At 35.7% G+C, this 22,842-nt stretch overlaps 1 protein-coding gene across 2 annotated transcripts in view; it reads right to left on the reverse strand.

Moving 5' to 3' along the window:
- GOPC (golgi associated PDZ and coiled-coil motif containing) overlaps positions 1-22,842 on the reverse strand; it is a 32,456-nt gene that overhangs the window by 6,154 nt on the left and 3,460 nt on the right. The window contains exons 2-7 of one of the 2 annotated variants that reach the window (XM_045843379.1): positions 12,108-12,272; positions 11,268-11,291; positions 7,909-8,084; positions 6,439-6,604; positions 3,500-3,595; positions 2,152-2,316 (exon numbers count right to left, since the gene is read on the reverse strand). In XM_045843379.1, the coding sequence (XP_045699335.1) occupies positions 2,152-2,316; positions 3,500-3,595; positions 6,439-6,604; positions 7,909-8,084; positions 11,268-11,291; positions 12,108-12,272 (792 nt within the window). The remainder of the gene's footprint in view (positions 1-2,151; positions 2,317-3,499; positions 3,596-6,438; positions 6,605-7,908; positions 8,085-11,267; positions 11,292-12,107; positions 12,273-22,842) is intronic. The other variant, XM_045843380.1, reaches the window with a different exon arrangement.

Here is a 22,842-nt window from a genome sequence, read left to right on the forward strand (position 1 = left end):
AAAATGGGGGGAGAAAATGAGGAAGTCAAGTTACTATAAATATAATTTAAAAAGGATGGGGTGGGGGATAAGTTGAGGAGTAGTAGTCAGACCTCAGATGTAGCTTCCTTTCAAGACAACAGATAACGGCATTCTAGAATCTCAAAGGGTGGAAGGCAACTCAGAGGCCACTGAGTGCAGACCAATGCCTTGAATTGTCTCTGTAATTTCTTTTTAATATCACAGTAGTTCTTTCTACTGATGACAATATTTTTGCTAATAAACCTCAGAAAAGGATGTTTAACTATTTAATTTATAGAAATCTGGAACAAATGTTCAGTTGAAGTTATTTTGCCATTTTGTGTTTTACATAGCAATTCAGCAAATTCATCTAAATAATCAGATAGTAAATAAATTTGTACCTAAAAGCAAACTTTTCCTTGACTAATTCAAGAAACCACTATACAATGACTTCTTGTTTCTTACTGACTAGGTCTTGAACCGCTTCTTAACTTTCACTGAGTACCAAACATAGTGTTTAATCAAGGTGTTCTGTTCAGTAATAATAGTAATCACTATATTTATTGTGCAAAATGATATCCTTAATCCTAAGAATAGCACTATTGTAGTCCCTTTTAGATGAATGAGGAACCTGAGAAAGTCCTGGAGAAAGCAGATAACTTCCAATATGATGAATAAGTAAAACAGAATAACAGAAATATGACTCTAAAGTCCTTGCTCTTTTTTAAAGACTAGACTAAATGTATAATTCTACAATTATTCTTTAATAACAACTTTATGTCCAAGTAAAAAGTTACAGATTATTTTATGGTAAAGAAAATTCCAAGCTATAATTGTCGTTTAATTAGAGACTACAATCAATACACATGAGTCTGGGATCTGCAACTCTCTGAAAATTATGGCCTGCTTCTGCTCAAAAGAAAGCATGTCATTTTTTTACTGCTGCTCACTAAGTTAGTCTCTTTGATACTCCTCTTTTCCCAGCAGTTTAAGGTTGTTTCAGAATTTTAATACATGCTTAGCATTTCCTTAAAACTTTATGACTGCCTATCCGTATCTCCTCCAGCACAGCTGTCATGCACCCCACCCTCATGCTACTGGATGGCAGCCAAGCTGGGCTGCGAGAACCCTAACTTGAAGATACCAGAGTTGCATTCTTAGCTCTCCCTTATGAGAATATGTTCTGCGAATACCACTTTGGGGGGACAGGTGGATGATAGTACAGTGGTATTCAGTAAGTTTGAGAAAACAGAATTAGGTCTGTGGGTAGCTGTCACAGAGACACAGGTTTTAGGCTTAATATGAGAAAGAATCTTTCTAAAAATCATCAGTGTACCACATGGAAAGGACTGCTTTACCAAGTCCTTTAATACAATTAAATTAGAGGTTTATACATCGTGTGGAGTTGAAGCAAATGAGCTATAAATTCATTTTCAATTCTGAGATTCAAAGCTACATTCGCACATCACACTTATGATACAACAAACATCTCAATATCCTACCAATGCCTCTTTAATTACCTCAGCCCTAATCTTAAACAAAAAACAAATCTTAAGTACATGGAATAATAAATACGACTTCTGTATATAAATCCCAACTCTATCATTTACTGGCCTGAAATTTTGAACAAATACTATACTTCTCTATGCACCTTAGTTTACTTGTTTTAAATAAGAGGGCTGGGCTAAATGACTTTTAAGGATCCTTTTAGTTTTAACATTTATGACTATAAAATAAATCCACTTTCTGGCATCATGTTTTAATAATACCTTATATTTACATAGTGTTTTAGTCATTGACAGTGCTGTGCTCTCTAATGTCAGGTCCTGTTCTGAGCACTTTGTAACGTGTTCACATCCTTGACCCTACAACTCTCCGACGGGGACACTGCGGCACCGCAGCACAGAAGACTTGACCTGCTCAAAGTTAAGCAGCTGTGGAAAGGGGCAAATCAAATCTCCTCTTTCAGTAAATCCGGCTGAATGTCTTCTCTAAAAGCCCCAAGTCAAAACCAAAACCAAAAACAAAAACTAGTATCTATACAGAAACACTTGACTACTTGAGTAATCTCCTAGGGAAGTATAAAATATTCAAGAGATTCAAAAAGAACCAATGGATAGATCTAATTTTAATTTCATAAAGGCAAATTACCTGCTGGGAAAGAATGGTCACAGCTTCTTTATGCTTTGTGTCCCTTAGGTTAACTCCGTTAACCGCCAAAATCGCATCTCCAACGTGTAGCCCTCCACATCTATCGGCAGGTTGCCCTGGGTGGATCTCAGAAATGAGGATTGGAACACCATGTTCTTTCCCACCCTAACAACAAGCACAACAAAACAAAGGCAATAAATTAGTTTTCTCTTTGTATAATCACAGGCTATTCTAACAACAAATTTTCTTAAAAATGTATTTCATAAACACCCATACACACTTTTTCTAAATGCCGAGTGAAATCTTGTTCGATGCTTAAGTAATGATAAGTAAATTATTATGAGTATCAAAGGGTTACTTCCTAGTAAAAATGAATGACATACACATGCTTTTTAACAAAGCATTTTAGAGTCAAAACAACTATAATCACTAAACTCTTAAACACAAATATTTCATGTATTAGCAGTCTACAGCACTATTAGACTTTATCAAATCTAAATCACTATAAATGGTAAAAAAGAGAAAAAAAAACCTTTCTTCTCCATGTACCACAAAAACAATTCTAAGATCATAAGATGAATCTCAGTTTCAGATATATTAAATGTGAAAAAATATGCAACACAGAATTAATGAAATGCAGTTAGTGGTACATGTCACTTTCTAGCTTGTATCATAGTCATTTGTGTGTGTGTGTATCTGATTTCTCCACTGTATAAACTTTTCACTATAAGAAACATTTTTACATTAAGCAATACCAAATATAAAATGAGCTTATACAGTGCTTAAGAATTACAAAATGAAAATTAGTGTAAAACCGCCTTATTTATTCATCTGGAACAAAGCACTGGATAACAGCAAAAGAACTCCAAATATATGTATTTTATAGCAGACTGCTGTCCAGAATGTTGCCCAAGACAACTCTTTGTAAAGGAATCGCTTAGTCTTAAAAAGGAGGACTATTTTGACCCAAGAGCCAGTTAAATCTGACAACAAACAAATGAAACAAGAAAGAGATAACACATAGAGAAAAAAACACAATATAACCTGGAGCCATTTAACACAGAAGAAAATGGTCATATCCATTCCCATAGGCCATTAGAAGCATCACAGAATATAGTACAGACCTGAGTCATAATGAAAATGTTTAACTCTGTTTACTAAAGGTGTACTTAACAGTTAATAGGAAGATTTACAATACAAAAAAACAAACACAAAGAACTTTACACAAAAAGGGTGCCCAGGGGGATAAGTTTAGTTCTGCAGCAAATATATTTAAAATACTGTCCAGTGAAGGAGCATGACTACACCAGACAACTGTAGGGAAGGGGACCGAAACACTGCTTCTTACTGTTATTGAAATGCCAAGGCCTTCATGGTCTTCCTTAAGGAGGAGAACTTTTCTAATCGGACCAACACCTTGGCTTTTCTTTAAAGAGTCTTGATCCTTATTGGGGGGAAAAAAGAAAAAAAATTAGTATTACATAAATAATACCACAAATAGAGTAAACCCATGCCATATGACCTGCTTTTATTAAATAAAGAAATCTTTATTAATTTCCTGTAATGCAGGGGTGTCAAACTCATTTTCACTGGGGGCCACAGCAGCGTTGTGATTGCCTTCAAAGGGCCAAAATAATTTTAGGACTGTGTAAATGTAACTACTCCTTAACTGTTAAGGAGTTGAAATTCCATTCAGCCCTTTGAAGGCAACCGTGAGGCTGATATGGCCCCCAGTGAAAATGAGTTTGACACCCCTGCTGTAATGGATACACAGTATAGTGTTAAGAAAGTAATTATAGATAAATGAAAATAGTTGTTCTGTTAATATAACAGACTATATAGTAGATTTTCTTACCCTTTTGTCAAATTCTGTAACACTGATAAATCTCTTTTTAAATTGTAGGACATTATAAAAGAATATTGCCAGGAATTAATTGATAAACAAATTAAGAAATAAAAGTGGTAATTGTTTATCTTCACTGGAAAAAACCATCAAGATCTATATCCATTTTAACTGATTTGTAGAACTGGAAAACAAATTACTAATTGGATCATTCATTAATTTTCCATTCCTTTGAGCTCTAAAGTCCATCTTTTAAATACAGAACCTTGCTCCACTAACAATTCCTTCTCTGATACCTTTTCTATTTTCCTCTCTACTAAGCTCTTTCCTAGTCAGCACATCAACTAAAACTCCAAGCCTCTTCCCGATTTAAAATACTGACCATGTACAAACACAAAACAAAACGAAACCCTTCAATCACTTACTATTGTCTTCAGCTACCATCCCCCTCCATCCTTCCTGAACCTTCACAGCATTAATCCTCACCTACCTACAGGCTGGCCTCCCACATTCACTACTCCACCCACTGTAATTAGGGTCTTGCCCTAACTCGCTCAACTAAATTGTCTTCTCTACAGTAACTGGTAACCAAAATGGCTACATCCAACAAACACTTTTCAGTCACTATGCAATTTAAACCTTCAGAAAGTTGATACTGTTCATTAACTGCTCCTTGAAACCCTCTCTTTCCTTTGGTTTCTATTACACTACTTTCCTAGACGGCCTGTATCTGCAGCTCCATCTCAGGCTCCTTCCTTAAGTAATCCATCTCCATTTCCTTCCCTCACTCCACAAAGGTTTCTTTCCAACCTTGCCCTCTTATTCTTTTTACCTTAAATATACATTCCCTGTGTGACTTAATCAATTCCATAGTTCCAATTATAAGTAGACGAATGATGTGCCTAATATTTCTTTAACTCGAGACATCTCTCCTGAATTCCAGAGTCATTTATCCAACTGGATATAGCTTGCCTATCCACTGGCACCTCGTACACTACACGTCTAAAACTGATTGCATCTTTCCCCCAAACCCTCCTTTTCCTGTATTTGCTTTATAAATGAATGCCATCAACTCACTTGGTTGCCCAAATCAAAAACCTATTGTCTCCCTTCTCACTCACCCACTTAACCAAAAGCAAGTCCCTGGACTCTCCAAGTCCCCTCGACTCCAATTCTGTCAAACCTGCCCTTCCTCCCAAATGCACTTGCCCGGCTCTCGCCACTTCCTCCTCAGAACAGTATGGTATCTTTCTAAGGTATTTCTTCACCTGCAATTAGACCCTCTTCCAATACATCCTCTTCACTATATCAAACTGTCAAAAAATGTTAAATCTTATTAAATCCACTATTTTATTTTAAAATCCCATGATTACTGGGTTAAAGTTCAAACACCTTTATTTAGCATAAAATAACTTTTCTCATTTGGCCACCGCTTAGAAGTTAATAGGGACCACCAATGTCCCAGAAGAGACAATGGTGTGTTTGTTGCTATCCCCACTCCTCTCCCACCAAATCCATGTACATACCAATTCTTCTTATAATACTCTTTGCATTACTAAAGCCAACAAATAATTTTACTTAGGCCACGCTTTATCTGGTGCTAAGGTATGTGATCCACTAGGTAGGAGTTTGACATGCTCTTATTACATTAAGGTCTGTATTATCAGACAGCTGTTGTAATGAAATTTGATAAAGATTTACCAGATAGAAATAAATACACCTGTACATGGTGGCTAAGAAAGGAGAAAATCAGACACAGACTCAGATATCAAATTCCATCTTAATTTAAGAACAAACAGGTATAAGCATTAGTTCACAGCCTACATTTTTAAAAAAATGATTTTATTTACTTTTAGAGAGAGGAGGATGGGGGAAGAAAGAGAGGAAGAGAAACACTGATGTGAGAAACTTCGACCAGCTGGCTCTTGCACTTGCCCCAACTGGGAACTGCATCCGCAATTCAGGCATGTGCCCTGACCAGGAATTGAGCCGGAAACCTTTTGCTTTGCAGGACAACACCCAACTGAGCCATGCCAGAACTGACATTGAATCAAGTTTCCCAAAATTGCCTTAATCAACTACCTAAAAAATGTTGCAATTTAGCGATATGACTACACACTGCTAAGCTTAAAGCAAATTTAAAACAAATTCATGCCTAATCATGATCCAGGAAAATTTTGAAATATGAGCCAAAGTACTAGCAATGTGTATTTCTTAGCAATAGTTCGCTATCCTCAGAATATCACTTTCAGGTCATTACCAAGTCCATAAAGAGCTATGGGTTATTAAAACTTTAAATATTTATCTGTTTTAAATAAGTTTGAGCCCACTTTCACCTTCTAAATTAAGGTCTTAAATACTAACAGAATGAAAACATGAAAAGAACTTCCGATTAGAGAAAGGAGGAAGCGGCTGAGAGGGAAACAGAGGCAAAGCAAACGTACGTGGCCCGGTGGCACCTGCATCGGTCGTTTCAGGTCATTTCGTCCTCTGCAGGCTCTGATGACAGTTTTGTGACGATGCAGATGTATTTCAGCTTCCAGTTGGTTCCAAAGTTTATCATGAGCAGGTCCCTTCATGTCTCGTCCTAATAATTGTATTTGTTGGACCCTTCATATGGTGAAAAGAGTTAATTCTGTTAGTTTTTCCTTATGCACACTACAGAGAAAATTCAAAAGAATTACTGAACATTATAGCTTTTGCAAAGATATAAGTTGGTAATAAAAATAATACTCAAGAAACTCCCAATGTTCCTCAGACTTAAAAAGATATGAAAATTCTGAAAAGAACAGATGTCTTCAAGAGGAAATCAGTTTAAAGTACATAAATAAGATCTTTTTTTAGTCATATGCTTAATTCAAATGCATCAAAGAAATAATTTATGAGACCAATGTCAATTAACATGTTTTTAATTTCTTGCATAGTCAAGGTAGGCCATCAAACCCAGATATTGTTTTTGTTTTAAATCCTCACCTAAGGTTATGTTTATTGATTTTAGAGAGAAAGGAAGGGGGAGAGAGAAGAGTGGGGAGGGAGGGAGGGAAGGAAGGAGGGAGAGCGGGGGAGGTGGAGAGACAGACAGACAGACACTGATCATTTGTCTCCCATACACACCTCGACCAGGGATCAAACCTGCAACCTAGGTATGTGTCCTGACTGGGAACTGAACCCACAACCTTTGGTATACATGATGATGCTCTAACCAACTGAGCTACTCGGCCACAGTGAATTCAGATGCTATTTAACACTAGTCTTCAGATGAGGCTAACTATATAAAAACATTTCTTCTAATAACATTTCTTTTTCAAAAATGATTATTTAAATGTGCTAAGTTAATAGAAAATGTGTACTTCAAGATGATATAAATTATTTTTATTTGCTCCACATCCTTTCTAATGTAACATGAAGACAATGAGCATAAAATTATTTAGTACCCATAACATATCACTGAAGTGTGTGAATAATTCGTTGTGAAAATTTAATGCAAGCAAAACTCTGTATTATTGTGGTATCACTTTATTCCAACGTATTGCTAAGGGGCAAGAAAGATCGGATTTCAGTGACCACAGAAAGAACTCTTTATAGAAACTGTGCTGTACATGTGAGCATGATCTGTTATGATATTGAGGCAGAAAATGGCTGAAACGTGCAGTGGCAGAGTGTTTGCATTTCACAGTAAATTACCATCAGTGTGTCTGTCTCTGTGTATGCACACCAGAAACATTCCTCTAATACGGCTAAATAAATCTGCAATATATAAGGCCATCAACATTAAGTTAACAACAGTAAGCTGTAACCAACTATAAAATAACTCTTAGGGCAAAGATTAACATTTCCTTTACCATGAGGCAGAAGTCAACCTCATCAAATACCACTTGTTACCTGAGAGTACAAGGCCACCCATTTTTACACACCTTCCCGCCAGCTCCTTGTCTAAGTACTTGGCAGCCAGTCTCGCCCCATACACCTCTGCCTGGAGAACAGCTATGTGTCTGCGGAGGGCTTCATTCTCTTTTCTCAGCAACTTCACTTCAGCTTCAAGTTGAGCTTCTTTCATTTTTTCTTTTTTGTTTGCTTCAAGTTCTCTCTCCTATTATTTTTTACAAAAACATAATGTAATGAAAATATTTTTAAGGCTCTACAAGAAACCATGTTCCTTAAAATACACAAAAGCACACAGTCTAAATATTCACAAGGAAAGGATATGATAAAATTACTTTACTCCTATACAATAAGAAAACAAAGACTTGAATCAAGTTCTTTTAAACTAGTACCAGAAGGTGGTGGGCCACTTCCAGGAGAGTACCAAGAGAAGGAAGGGGTCTACTTCAAGCCTGTGTCATCATGTACTAACAAGAGTGGCTTCAATGGATAATTGAATACGCTATTTTCTAAAAATGACTCAAGAAACTAGACTAACATAAAATAGTCATTCTGGTGACTGTGCCCATATTTGATTAATTTTTATGCAATAATTCTGAAAAGCCAGTACAAACCAGTCAGTTACATAGAGATATGTTCTACAGCTAATCTAACTTAGAGGACTACAAGAAACTTACAATGCTTTAGATTAAAACAGATATTCTAGCTAAAAGAAAACATTTCATGGTCATGGAGAAATGCTGGTAACAGCTGCATTAAAAGATTCACACATTAAAAATTTCTATAGATAAGAGTATCTATGGTGCAGATTATCACTGAATTCTGAGATCTGGCTCATTTATTTGTCCATATGTGAAAGTAACTGAAGAACTGTTTTCTGAGGAAAATACTGGCCTCACTTGCCTGCTAACGGAAGGGTGCATATCCATTTTTAGCTCTCATAAAAAGATGTCATCCTATGCTCCACTTGGTCGATAGTTCATATGTGTGAATTTACAGGTGTTAGCCAGAGAATATACCCTCAAGGTCTTCGCCATCAAATTTTTATCAAAACATGTTTCTCACATGTGCGAAACAATGTTCAATTTATCTTAAAAGTGTGGAGTATGGTATGTACAAATGCAAATGCCCTCAGGGTCCAAGCACAGAGCAGACAGGCAGGCACAAGACAAAGCAGGGTGGAAAACTGAAGGCACAAAATCTTGCCTAAAGGCAGTCAAATTCAAAGTCATACACACACAAACTGGGTGGCCAAACAAAACCCTTCTGAGAGTTGATGAGGACCCTAAGAGATATTTTAAGTGTTATTTTTCTATCATAAAATAAATTCCAAATGATAAAAACTTTCATCTATCCTAAGTAGAAAAGCTTTTACTGATTTATAGAATGGAATCTATAAAGCCTGTGAAAATACAATTATATTTGTTGATAAGATATGGAAGATATAATTCACTATACTACCATGGCCCTTTATGAGATTAAAAGACTTATCGTAGCACCAGGAAAAATTGTTTACCTTGAGCAAATGGCAAATGGTATTTTCTATTGTATGGGTACTGATTATTATTTTTTTATTCTGGGTATTAATAAGTTGAGATATTTAAGCAAATTTTTAGCAATTCATGGAATATAGTGTGGTACTAATTTAACCGACCACTTTAGTCTAGTACACTGATAGTTTTAACTGTAGTTCTGACTACAGTACATCAACATGTACTATATTTAAACATCAATATATAATATATTCAAATACAAGACAATGAGTACCACAATCTTAAAAATAAAAAAATTATGTACAAGTTAAAATGAATGACTTCTTTGATTAAAAATATTTGTTATTAGGTATGTGATAAACAGAAGGAAGATTAATGATTAATCAGCAGCAGGCTTTTTCAACTTGTGTTAAAAAATAACTAGTAGAACAATTTCTAGATATTGCTTTTAAAGAAGTTGCAGAACTAACAATCTAGAACACTCCTTTTTTAACAACTTTGGAATTATGAATATGTCAGTTTATCTCAGGACCTATTCTTAAAAGGCCAGGGATCAGTTCTAAGAGTAACCACAGTGTAGATAACATGAACAACACTTTATGGCATTTTTTGAAGTTAATGCTATTTGTTTCAGAAAAAGAGTTCCTAGAAGACCAGAAATTTGCTGATTTGCTGGCTAATTAAAATTTATGTTGAAAATTATCTACTTACAATTACTCTAATGAGCTATTTATACAAAATTTATGAAATCTGAGAAACACATTAAGTTACTGCTTTGCTGTAATGATTCAAACCCCTAATAAATCTAACAAACTTTCAAACTTGAAATTAAAATGAAAGTTTAAAAAAAAGGGACTAAAAAATTGAAGTTGATCACTTTTAGATTTAATGAAGAAAACAAAAACAATTTTTTTTTAGTTAACCTGTTTGTTATTACTAGGTGATAACCAAGTTCATTTTGTATTTAGAGAGCCAAACTGTGTATTTAAAAAAAAAAAGTGAAGCCACATGACAAATTGGAACCTGATTAGGTTGGGATAATGGGAAAAATACTAAGGCTTTATATATTGTGCCCTGGCTGATGTGGCTCAGTGGATTGAGTGCCAGCCTGAGAACCAAAGAGTCGCTGAATCAATTTCCAGTCAGGGCATATGCCTGGGTTGCCAGCCAGGTCCCTACTGCCAAGTAGGGGGTGCTCAAGAGGCAACCACACACTGATGTTTTTCTCCCTCCCTTTCCCTCTCTAAAAATTAAACAAAAAAAATATTTTAAAAAAAGAATTTATATAAACAATTATATAATTGTTATTTTAAAAAATAATTTCTAGTAAAGGGTTTTAAAATTCAGTTAAGGGCACACAATTATTCTCAAGACTCCTAAAAAGTTACAACACATGCAGTAGATGAATAAGAAACCAACATGCATTCTTTTTCTGGGAGTGAATTCAAACAGCGAAGGAGGAAGCTGGGCCTGCTTAATATATCTTCAAAACACTCCAGTGAGAAAACCAATTGCTCTTTTGGACAAGTTACCAGGCTCAGAAAATGTCAAAAGTTGATGAGCTCTGGAAATAATAGCTACAAATCACAAACACAAGAAAAATCCTTTTCTTTTTCTTTGACAACAGAAAATCAAATGTAATATAATATGCACAGGAACCCCACACACATGAGAGAGTAAGAGACTCTGCATGCATGAGAGCTATACAAATCCCTAACAGCAGGTAGTGAGAAGAGAGCAATGGGCCATCCACTTAACTTTTCAGGTACTGGCACATTAAAAAACTGCCATCATTAACATCATTTTCAAATGCAAGGTGACAACATGTAATATGCAAATAAAACACCAAGAATACTTTAGCATGACATATTAAAGCAAAACAGAAACAACATACTTACCAGCTCCTCCACAGAGGGGACAGACTTAAGATACAAGAAAAAAGTTTTATAATTAGAAAAGCATCAAACAAATAATTTATCTAGTGGTATAATCACTACAGGGAAAATTTCCATATGTTGAGTATCATTTGGGTAAAATTCCTTAAAACAAATATATGTGCAAATCCATAAACAATAAACAGAAACTATACAAGAGGGCACACAAAAAGACCCTGGAATTATCTTCTAGAGGACAAGCTTTCCTCTGCTACGTGAGTGTGAGTGTTCTAGGAATCCATCCACCTCAGGGTACCAGCTTGTGTTGTTGTGAGAGGATGCATTCAGCCTCAGTAAATTTTTTTTTTGAAGACTCAACACGTTTGCCCATTTTGTGATGGGTAGTTTACAAGTGCATCTGCCCACACCACACTGAGTATTCAGCAGTTTTTGATCAAAAACGGCATGACTCCCTTGCTCTACCCTCCCTATTCACCCAATCTCACCCCAACTATATTTTTTTGTTTTCCCAATGAAAAAGGTCCTTAAAAGGGAAACATTTTGCCAATGTGCAAGAGGTGAAAAAAAAAACACACAAAAAAACGATAGAAGCACTCAAAAGGCATCAAAATCGAGGAATCCAAAAACAGTTTCCTATTCTAAGTATCTGTTGTTTACTGATATCATCACTGATCACCTCTGGGCGATGAGATTTTGGATGATGTTCATCTTTACATTTCCTGTATTTTCTAAAATTCCCACAATGTGCACACACTGCCTTTTATAATTAAAAAGCCTCACTAAAAATTGTCCCTTCATCCTCTAAAATGCACATAAGTCTATGTTACCCTCTAAACTACTTACCAATTTTGCTTTAATGGTGCCAGAGTCGACACTTTGCCCAGTTTTAGCATGGAGCTGAAGCTGAATTGAGTGCAACTGTAAGAGCTGATCGTGCACTTCTTTCTCCAACACAACCTTCTCTGCCTGGGTCTCTGTCAGTTCAGATTTCAGATCCACCAACTGTGCCTTATAAAGCAACAATAAAAAACATTAAGTAGGCCTTCTTTCCTTTACTTTGACCCTAATAATTATTACTTAAGAATGACATAGGGACACTGCCTTTGAAATGAACAGATGAACACTGGAAGACCAATATCTGACTGAGCTATAAGACATCCATGTAAGCTGACATAAAAGCAACAGTACAAGACATCTGAGTGACAAGAGAACTCTACCATTAATAGCATCTGCTAGTAACATAGAATGCCACTTCACTTTACTTTGCTTACTTTAAGGTGTTTAACCTTTATCTACAAGGTTATTGAAAATACACAGGAGGGGATAGTTCATCATCTTGTAGAGATAGTATGTGCTATAGTGGTCAACTACATTGATTCTCAGAAGAGACACCAATAAGTGGTACCTTGTCTTCACCCAGAAAAACACTGGCCCAATTCAGCCTTCTATCTAGTAGTTACTTTTGGTGCCAAAGTGTGTTTCTAAAACTACAGTAGGTCTAAAGGTCAGAATTAACTTTAAGCTACAGTTAACTGTTACAACGTAACAGAACACCTCATCAGAACCACTTATCCATTTAATTTGAGATATTTCATTCTCCACAACTGATTCACTGCTTTGTAACAGTGCACAGGATATGTCCTTAGTGTGTGTTTGGTCTTCCCCACTAGCCAATAAATTTAAAGATCAAGGCAAGGCCTTAGTTTTTTATTCAACATAATTTTACTAAGCATCTATGAATCCAGAACTATGCTGGCACAATGAGAACAAAATTGTGAAAAATACTTTTAAAATTATAATTATTTATGTCCTTGAGATGCTTTCTTATCAATGAGGTGATAAATATGCATGCAAACCAAATATGAAAAATGTGGCAAGTAATAGGTATATTTAGAATTAGTCTGATCCCAAGGAAGTCAAAGTAAAGGAATGTTTAAAGAAGGTTTGTGAGGACAGAGTTTAGAAGGGCTTTGAAGGAAAACAAGGACAAAGTAGAAGCAATAAAACAGACTAGAGATGGGAAGAAGACTAGCAGAGACAGAGAGAGATGAGAAGCAACTCAGGTAAATCCTCTAAGCACCAGAGGGACATATATCTATATCCCAACTATACCAACCAGTGCCTAGTACACAAAAGATGCTCAGTAAGTATCTTTACGTTGAAATGACTTCTAATACTAGCCCCATGATTCCAGACAAATCATTCTGTCTCCCTAATTTTAATGTAAGAATCACATCTATGGCCTTGACTATTCTCATACGATTATTAATCTTATACACAAAAGCACTTAGTAGAATACGAAGGTGTCATTGTCAATGAGATGAGACTACCAAGAGGAGCTGTATACTGACAGACTGGACAAGGCTGAATAGCTGAGTGGGCTGTATACGATGAATGGCTTTGGGTATTACACCACGACTGAGATTCAGTGTGATAGGAAATAACTCTAGGCTCTCAAAGACATTTCTGTTTTTAATAACAGCTTTACTGAGATATAATTCACCATTAAATTCATTCTTTTAAAGTGTACAATTAATTCACTGGTTTTTAGTATGTTCACAGAGCTGTACAACCATCATCACTATGTAACTTTGGGAACATTTTCTCTCAGTGTCATTTTAGTAACATTATTATTTAGTGACAATAATATCTGCAGGTGAGGTAAAGACAGAGACACCAACAACACCCTACTGTGGCTTTCTAAATGATGTTATTATGGTAAGTTTATAAATGAAAATTAAGCATTTTACAATGCTGAAAGGAAATTGTCGGCAACAGGGACAGACTGGCTGGCTGTCCCGTGCAAGATTAGGTCAACAAAAACTCTAAGATTTTAAGTTCAGAGAACCATGAAACCCCTGATGGAAACAGTAAGATTATTAGGATGGTAGCTTATTTAGACATGCTGATTTTTGTGTCTGCCATGACATAATCTAAAGAAGCTATTCTACAGAATGCTGGAAATAAGTAATTGATAAATTGGGGCTAGGGGTTGGAAATAGATGCACAGAGATATGAATTAATATCCTGAGACTGTGTAAAACAGAGTTTAGAAGGGCTTTGAAGGAAAACAAGGACAAAGTAGAAGCAATAAAACAGACTAGAGATGGGAAGAAGACTAGCAGAGACAGAGAGAGATGAGAAGCAACTCGGGTAAATTCTCTAAGCACCAGAGGGACATATATCTATATCCCAACTATACCAACCAGTTGGTATAGGAGAACAGATGGACAAGGCTTGGGTAGTAATAATTAGTCAGGGCTGGCTGGGAGGCAGAAGAGGTGGCATGCTATAAACCAAACCAAAATGCTTCATAATATAAACACTGTGCTGCATCTTATTTTGTATTTTTTTGTTTTCTTTTTACTTCCTGGAGATCACTCCCTATCAGTGGAACTTCTTCATTCCTTTTTTATAACCTTCTTATTTATGTATAACTTAACCAGAGAAGTACACAAAGAATGAATTACGGAAAATAAGCACACCCACTTATCTACCACAGATGTAAACAAGGCAGGATTACCAATCCAGGACTCTGCCTGTGGCCCCTTCCTCTGTGGCCACTACCTCTCCTGCTCCACAAAGGAAACCATCAGAATAATATAATGAATTCTCAACACCATGAAAAGTTTTGCTGTTTTGTTTTTTTTAAAATCCTCACCAAATGATATATTTATTGATTCTAGAGGGAGAGAAAGGAGGGACAGAGGGAGACAGAGGAAGAGAGAGAGGTGGGGGGGAGGGAGGGAGGAAACATCAACATGCGAGAGAAACAAGGATTGACTGTCTCTCCTACATGTCTCAACCAGGGCATGTGCCCTGACTAGGGACAGAAATCACTATCGTCTGTCGTACAAGACGATGTTCCAACCAACGGAGTCACCCAGCCATGGCCTGCCAGTTTCTGAATGTTCAGTAAATGAAATGACATAGTATGCACTCACTTTTGTCTGGCTTTTGCCTCGGGGGTATGTTTATGAGATTCATTCACATTGTTGTGTGTAGCTGCCTCATTCCCTTTCACTGCTCTGCAGTATTCACTAAATAAACACGCTGACCCAGAAGCTGGAGTTAGTGAGGATACCTCCACATCTAATTTTGCTAAAGAGGCTGTCAATGTGTGTTTTTGTGTGTGTGTGATTCTAATTTTTCTGTTTTTACAAAAGGTCTTTTTTTTTTAATTTAAAACTATGCCTTCACTGTGATCTTTCTCAGACCAGAAATACTCAGCTTACATGTTTTCATCATAATAGGAAAGCTGTGATATTCTAGCCCAGCACTGCCCAACAGAATATAATAGGAGCCACATATGTAATTTTAAATTTTCCAGTGGCCACATTAAAAAAAGAAAAAGGTGAAATAAATTTTTATAAAGAGTTATATTCTATTTAAATCAACATATCTAAAATATTACCATTCAAACCACAGTAATCTAAAACACTTATAAAATATTACTTCATTTTTGCATACTAAGTGGGTTTGGAAACCCACTGTGCCTATTACACTTACAGCACGTCTCATTGTGGATCAGCCACGTTTCAGGTTCTTGAAAACCACATCAGAGTAGCTACCCTATTGGACAGTAAAAGTCTAGCCCTTTTATTACAAATCTGAAGCAGTAACAAATTTCATTAAGATTTGCATGCTGAAATAAATAGCAATACAAGTAGTGACTCTATTCTTTAAATATAATAAACATATATATACAAGATTAAATAAAGCAGAACTTCATGTTTCTATTGCCTTATAGAAGAGTATATATGTTAACAGCGTTATACAGCCAGCGTCTTTCACAAATACTCCCGATCTAATAAACTTAAGAGAAAAAAAACTTGCATGTATGACAAAGATGTCTTACAGACTTTCATCCATTTAACAAACTTTAATACAAAAATAAATTATAAACATGTAAAATTACCTATTACTAGACAACATTCGGGGTACTTTACTCCTTTTAAAGTACAAATAAGCCTGGTCTAGGAAGTCCTTCTTAGTCAAAAACAAAACAAAACAAAACAAAACAAAACACCTTCACGGTTTTATGGTCTTTGAAACAAAATAATCACAAAAGGAAAAATAAGTATTTGAATTAACAACGTACTTTTTGAGCAATATGTAGCTTATCCTAAAGAAAATACACCCAGGAATAGTTTAAAATAAGCCATTTAATCTAAACAATTCTTATCTCTTTTTTTCATCCCACCGTCTTTCACTCTTCTATATTTGTCTAACTGTTTCTTTGGCATTGTCTAATATATTCCTCTCCCTTATATTTCCTATAAACTGGAAGTTAGATCAAAAGGTTTAATTTAATCAGACTTAAATCTTTGCGGCAAGAGGTATACAGTGTATTTCAACAGGCATATATTGTTTGTTTGTCCAACTATTTTTGTTTCAAACCAAAAATCTCATGATTAATTACTGAGTAAAACTTCTAGAGTTAAAAAAGAAGCTAAAGAGACATTCACTAATTAATCTGGCAGGGCAATATTCGAATCAGAAATAATTGTATTCTAAAAAGGCAAGAGAAACAGGGAAGTGTGCAGTCTTTTAAAAGTGGCCTATTGTAAACACAGTCAGTGAAATAATTTCTCAACAGGTTGCTTAACTTTAAAAATTTTTTAAAATCCTTTACAAAGAGAGGATGTAGGTATCAAAATTCAAAGCCCAATTTTATTTTTTTGGAACAAGACAAGTGTTTAGAATTTACTCTAAACTTAGTGATATTTAAGTAACTCTTATCTATGCTTTTAGCACTTCAGCTGCTAAGAAAAGTTAGTCATTGGTAAATATGTTAAGATTAAAAAGTTCCATATTTTATTTAATGGTTACCCTCCTAATATCACAGAATTTTAGAATTCAAAGAGATCTTAAGAGAAAATGAAGGCTATGATTGTGACAATATTGACACAATAAAGTCAAGGCCCATCAAGGATGCTTTTATTTCTAGGGCCACCCAATCTGTCCGTGGCAAAACAGCACTCTGAACCCAAGTCTTACTCTCCAGGCAAGGCAGTGCAAGCGTTACTGAGTAATCAGCCATGAGGGAAAACGTGTTTCTGAAGCTACAATATGTGCGTTTAACTTACTAACAATATTCATAGCTACCACAAAGCAAGCATCTACTTACCCTGTGGCAGATATACACATTGTACATTATCTATAATTCCTTTCATACTCCCTAACTTGTTTTAATAGTTAAGGAAACTGGAAATCAGAATTTAACCATTTTGCCTCAGATCACACAGCAAATAAGTAAGGAGACTCAAAACCAGCTTGACCGTGAAAAAGCAATAGCACATTTCACCTCACTGTTTTACCTTGTTCCTTGGCCACAATGGAACTAGCAGAGTGAAAATTAAAAAGAAACAGCTGCTTTCAACCTTCAACTCTTAAATTTTCAAGTGGTATAAAAATGTTTTAAAATGCAAAACCAAAAACAGTTAAAACTATATTACACATAGACAGACTTTACTGAGATACAATTTTGTCACTTTTATACATTTGATCTTGAAGATTCATTTACAGAAAAAAATAAAAATAACCATCAAGCCATTCTTTCCCCAGAACCCATTAAAAATAAAATGATCTCATTCTAGGAGGTTCTAAGACCATGACCTTCTCTTCACCTAAGCCATCAAATCAACACTAGTGAGACTAAGTAATGACTCTCAAAATATGGTCCCTGGATCACCACTATCAACTGGAATGGAGTCGGGAGACCCATGAAAGTTCAAGACACAGTGTGCATGTCCTGAATGATGAAATATTCCCAGGAGTGCAAAAGACAGAGAGACAGTTTATCTAAATAACATTATAGGATTATCATCACGATTTATTTGTATTTAATGTAGTCATTACTATTCTATTTCTCATCTCATATTTTCAAAATGTCCAAACTTTCCCACTGATAATTCCTTTCTAATATAATTCTTAACTACTGGATTCCACTCTGAGGCACAAAAATCAAAGTAATCTTTTATTCCATCTCCCATTATTCCACTTTGCTAGACCTTAATCCTCTGTCTAGATCATCTTCGAAAAATACATAAGAGCTGTACCGTTTTCTTTCTAATCATAAGCTAGTTTTTATTTCTTTAATGCTCTTATGGATAACACTGCCAATCACTGGAAAACATCTTTATTTTGCATATGAAGAAACTGAGGCCCAAAGAGATCAAGTGAGTTGCTCCAATGGAATCAAAACTCAGACCTCCAGACATCCTTTGTAATTCTGAGACTAAGAGGGTAAGGAAGCAGTCCACATGAGAGCACATTACCAAGTCTCAGAACTAGACCTGGCTCTAAGAAAGAGCCCCACGCATGCACACACACACCCCCCACTCCACACCGGCACTCATCACACAAAAAGGAACTCATGCACAGGCATGAAGATACACACTCATGCAGGCATGGACTCACATGCACATAAAAGCTCACATTCCCCCAGCTTGTTTAAGAACTACAAAGAAAACAGTTGCTTCCAAATAGCAGTTTAACTGTAATGAACCACAGCATAGAAGGCTGTTGATAAAGATGTAAATATTATCTCCTTCTACATATCTTGCTTTGTAGTATGTGTGCAAAAAGTAATCAAAAGAAACAATTATACTTCAGTATGTCTATATGTTTTTTATGTTTGAAATACAATTTTGGATGACAAGTACAGGAATTTAAATCTCTAGCAATTGTACCGTTTCTAAAATTTATCATCTATATCCACCTGCTTCCCAAAAGGCTTTAAAGCTCATAAGGCAAGTAAAAGAAATGTAAAAAATAAAAATCTGATAGAGATGGCAGGATATCACTATAAAAAAATACCATCATAGTCCTGGCCTTGTGGTTCAGTTGGTCGGAGCGTCGTTCCATGCACCAAAAGGTAGGGGGTTCGATCCCCAGACAGGGCACATATGGAGGGCAACTGATTGATGTTTCTCTCTCACATGGATGTCTCTCTCTCAAATCCATGTCTTTCTCTCTCTCTGTGTTTCTCTCTCTCTAAAATCAATAAATATATCCTCAGGTGAGGATTAAAAAAACACCATCTTATTACAGTTCATTATTGAATATTAAATTTAATACTGAGTTTCCTATTAATAGGAAAACCTTAACAGATTATAAAATTCTGTTTTTCTCATTAAAAGAAGCAATGCCATCATATCTGGTGAAACTGTCTTTTTCCCTGGAACTAAACTTTTACAAGGAGGTATCATAGAGATTCTTAAATAAAGGATCCTAAATGCTCAACAGACAGAAAAGGCAGAACCATTCTTCACAAGGCCTTTGCTCCAGTGACAAAAGTTCCGGGGATAATGTAACCAATGAAAGCATTTTGATCCCTTTCTCTTCTTCTACTCCTTCAAAATAGCAGACCAAAGTCTTAGAGCTCATCTCATTTAACCCACTCTTTTTATAAAGAATCTTCCTCTATTTTCTCTTTTCTTCCTCTGTCTGAGGTGGCTAGCATTGCTCCTACTACCCAAAATTATAGGAAGCCAACAAGTCCTATTCTGAAACAAAGACTGTGACCAAACTGAAAAGATCTTCAAAGGCCAAATGTGAAAACCACTGCCATCCCCCAAGATAGGAAACAATATTCCCCTTTACTACAGGTCAGCTCTTGAAACAATCCACTCACTTGCCTTATGAAAGTTCTGTGAGAAAACCCCACCTATTTGCTCTGTCCAAGCACAACGATCACAATCTCCATCTGTCACTATTTCTTTCCAGACCATCCCACAGTTCAAGACAAGCAAACGTATTTTTCCTTTCACTCTCCCAGACCATCACACATTCATTCAACAAGAATTTATTAAGCATCAAATACATGCCAAGCACTGGGTTGGGTTCTGGGGCACACTGACAGAAAAAACAAATGTGAATCCTGCCCTGCAAAGTTGAGAGTGGCCTGGTGCAGGAGGCAGCTCGTAAAGATAATAAATGGCATATAAAATAACCGCATTACATGTGCCAGGCACTGTTTTGAACATATTCAAATTTTTGTTGTCTCACTCCTCACAATAATCCTCTGAGAGACATAATTTTTGTACAGAGAAGGATACCGAAGTGCAGCGAGGTCAGGTAACTTGTCCAAGGTCACTACAAAGCCAGCTATATATATATATATAACTACAAACTGTAACAAGCTGTATGAAAGAAACTAAAAGAAGAGGATTAGTGGGATGGAGTCTGTGGTTACCCACCTGGGAAGTGTTTCAGTTAGTATCAGAGCAACAGTTCTCACAGGTCTGTGGGATCTTTTCAGAAGATCCACAAGATCAACACTATTCTCAGAATAATAAAACAGTATTCGCTTTTTTCACTGTGTTCACATTTGTACTGGAGGTGAAAAGCAACAGTAAGTAAAATGCTGCTGTTTTCGTGTAAGTCAGTGCAGTGCACCGCTGTGCCAGTGGTCATGTACTCTACTATGCACTTGCAGGTTTTAAAAAAAAGCCCATTTAAGCATGTCACTGATGAAGCAGTAAAAATTATTAATTTTTAAAAATCTTGGCCCTTGAGTACCTGTGTTTTTAATATTTGCTGTGAAGAAACAGGAAGTATGCATAAAGGGTACCTGCAGCATATAAAACTATGTTATCTCCAGGAAATTATATAATTGCTGGAGTTGCAAAGTTGAACATTTTTTGTGGAAAACTATTTTTATTTGAAAAAAGAACAAACTATGGTTCTCAAGATTAGTAATATACTTGGCAGATACATTCTTAAGAATAAACAGAGTTATTATTTCAAGAAAAATAACTAACAACATTTGTTGCCAAAAAAATTTGTGCTTTTGAGTGAAAAGTAGAATTTTGGAAAACATGAATCCATCACGAGCACTTAAGACTTTTCTGATGAGAAAGATATTAATAAATGTGATTTCTTGATATTGCATAATGAGGTGTGCCAACATTTGAAAGATCTGCATAACTCAGTGAGCCAACATTTTCAATGTAGCCAATGCATGATACTAAAATCATGCCTGGGTAGAAGACCCATTAAAAGACTACATAGATAAACCAATGTAACTTAATGCAACAGTGTATGGAAAGTTCATGGATAGAGTTTCAGGCTCCACATTGTAACTAACCTTTAAGAAACTCTCTTTTATTATCGAAGAAGAAAATGCACAATAATCTGAAAGGGCTACTGAAATATTCCTTCCTTATCCAACTACATAACTCTGTAAGGTCAAATTTTCCTCCAATACTATACCAAACCCACATATCACAACTATTTGAATATAGAAGCAGATGTGAGAATCCAGCTGTCCTCTATTAAACCAGATATTTAAAAAAAAAATTTAACCTGTAAAACAGTACTACTCAAATTTTTTACTATATATTTTCCATTAAAAGTTGTATTTATATTAATATGCAATCTCTTATTATTGCTATTTTTACTGCTATAGCAAATATTTTAAGTTTTCTCAGTTTTAATTTCTAATTAGTAAATACCAGTGCATACAACCCACATTTTTTAGAAAAGCTCTTTGGGGACTTCATAAATTTGTAGAGTGTAAAGGGATCCTGAGACCAAAATGTCTGATAACTATTGTGTAAGAGTTTCCGAAAGGAGACCTTTCTGACGAGGTCACACAGAATAAGAGGAAAGAACAGTAAGATAGGTCATTGGAGATTTATCTAGGTCAGATCATACAGAGTTTGTCATCTATAATAAGAAGTTTCATTTTATTCAAACTACAATAAAAAAATTTTAAGCAGAATGACACAATCAAATGTATGTTTTAAAAGAGGCAGCTGGGTTAATATAAGAGACAACATGAATGAACCAGGGTTGAGGCATCTAAGATAGAGGCATATAGATAAATCAGTGATGTATTTTTGAAAGTACTTTGATATCAACCTCAAAACGAAGTTCCAAGCAATATAAAATGCTTCTTGTTTCCATTTTAATATTAAAGAACTCAGCTGCTCTATGGTCAAACTGATGGTGGCGTGACAAGAATCAATGTACCCGGTATTATAGAAATGTCAAAAATACACACAAATACACTAAATTCATACTCAATATTCTTATATAATGATATTTAAAATTATTTTTAGTCACAGTCTCAAATTTTTCATAAAATGGAATACCATGAAACATTAACTCACAAATCATATCCTTATAAATCGGAGATCAAGGAAACAGATGAACCTGCAGACTCAACCATTCACTAATAGCAAACACTGTGTTAGACACTACAGACCCCGAGTCAACGAGACAGACACTACCCCAGCTCTCTCAGAACTTGCACTGCAGAAAGACGACTGGTAATCTGGAGGATTCATGGCAGAACACTAGACGTGTTTCCAATAATTAATCATTCAATAAACACTTACTGAGTATACAAAGTGTGCCGGGATCTGGAAACAAAAAGATTTGACTAAGACGAGGATTCTGCCCTAAGACTTTCACTGTCTAGTAGAAAGAATTAAAAACAAATATTTCCAATTATGATGCAGGGTGTTGTAAGCACTTTTATAGAGGTGCCAATTCAAAAAGAAGTGAAGGGGGTCAGTCACAAAGGAGAAAAAGTTGACCTGAGTGTTGCATGGGAATCAGCTAATAC

The sequence above is a fragment of the Phyllostomus hastatus genome, unplaced genomic scaffold (assembly GCF_019186645.2).
Source record: "Phyllostomus hastatus isolate PE091 unplaced genomic scaffold, TTU_PhHast_1.1 phas_contig_40, whole genome shotgun sequence".
Classification (NCBI taxonomy): Eukaryota; Metazoa; Chordata; class Mammalia; order Chiroptera; family Phyllostomidae; genus Phyllostomus; species Phyllostomus hastatus.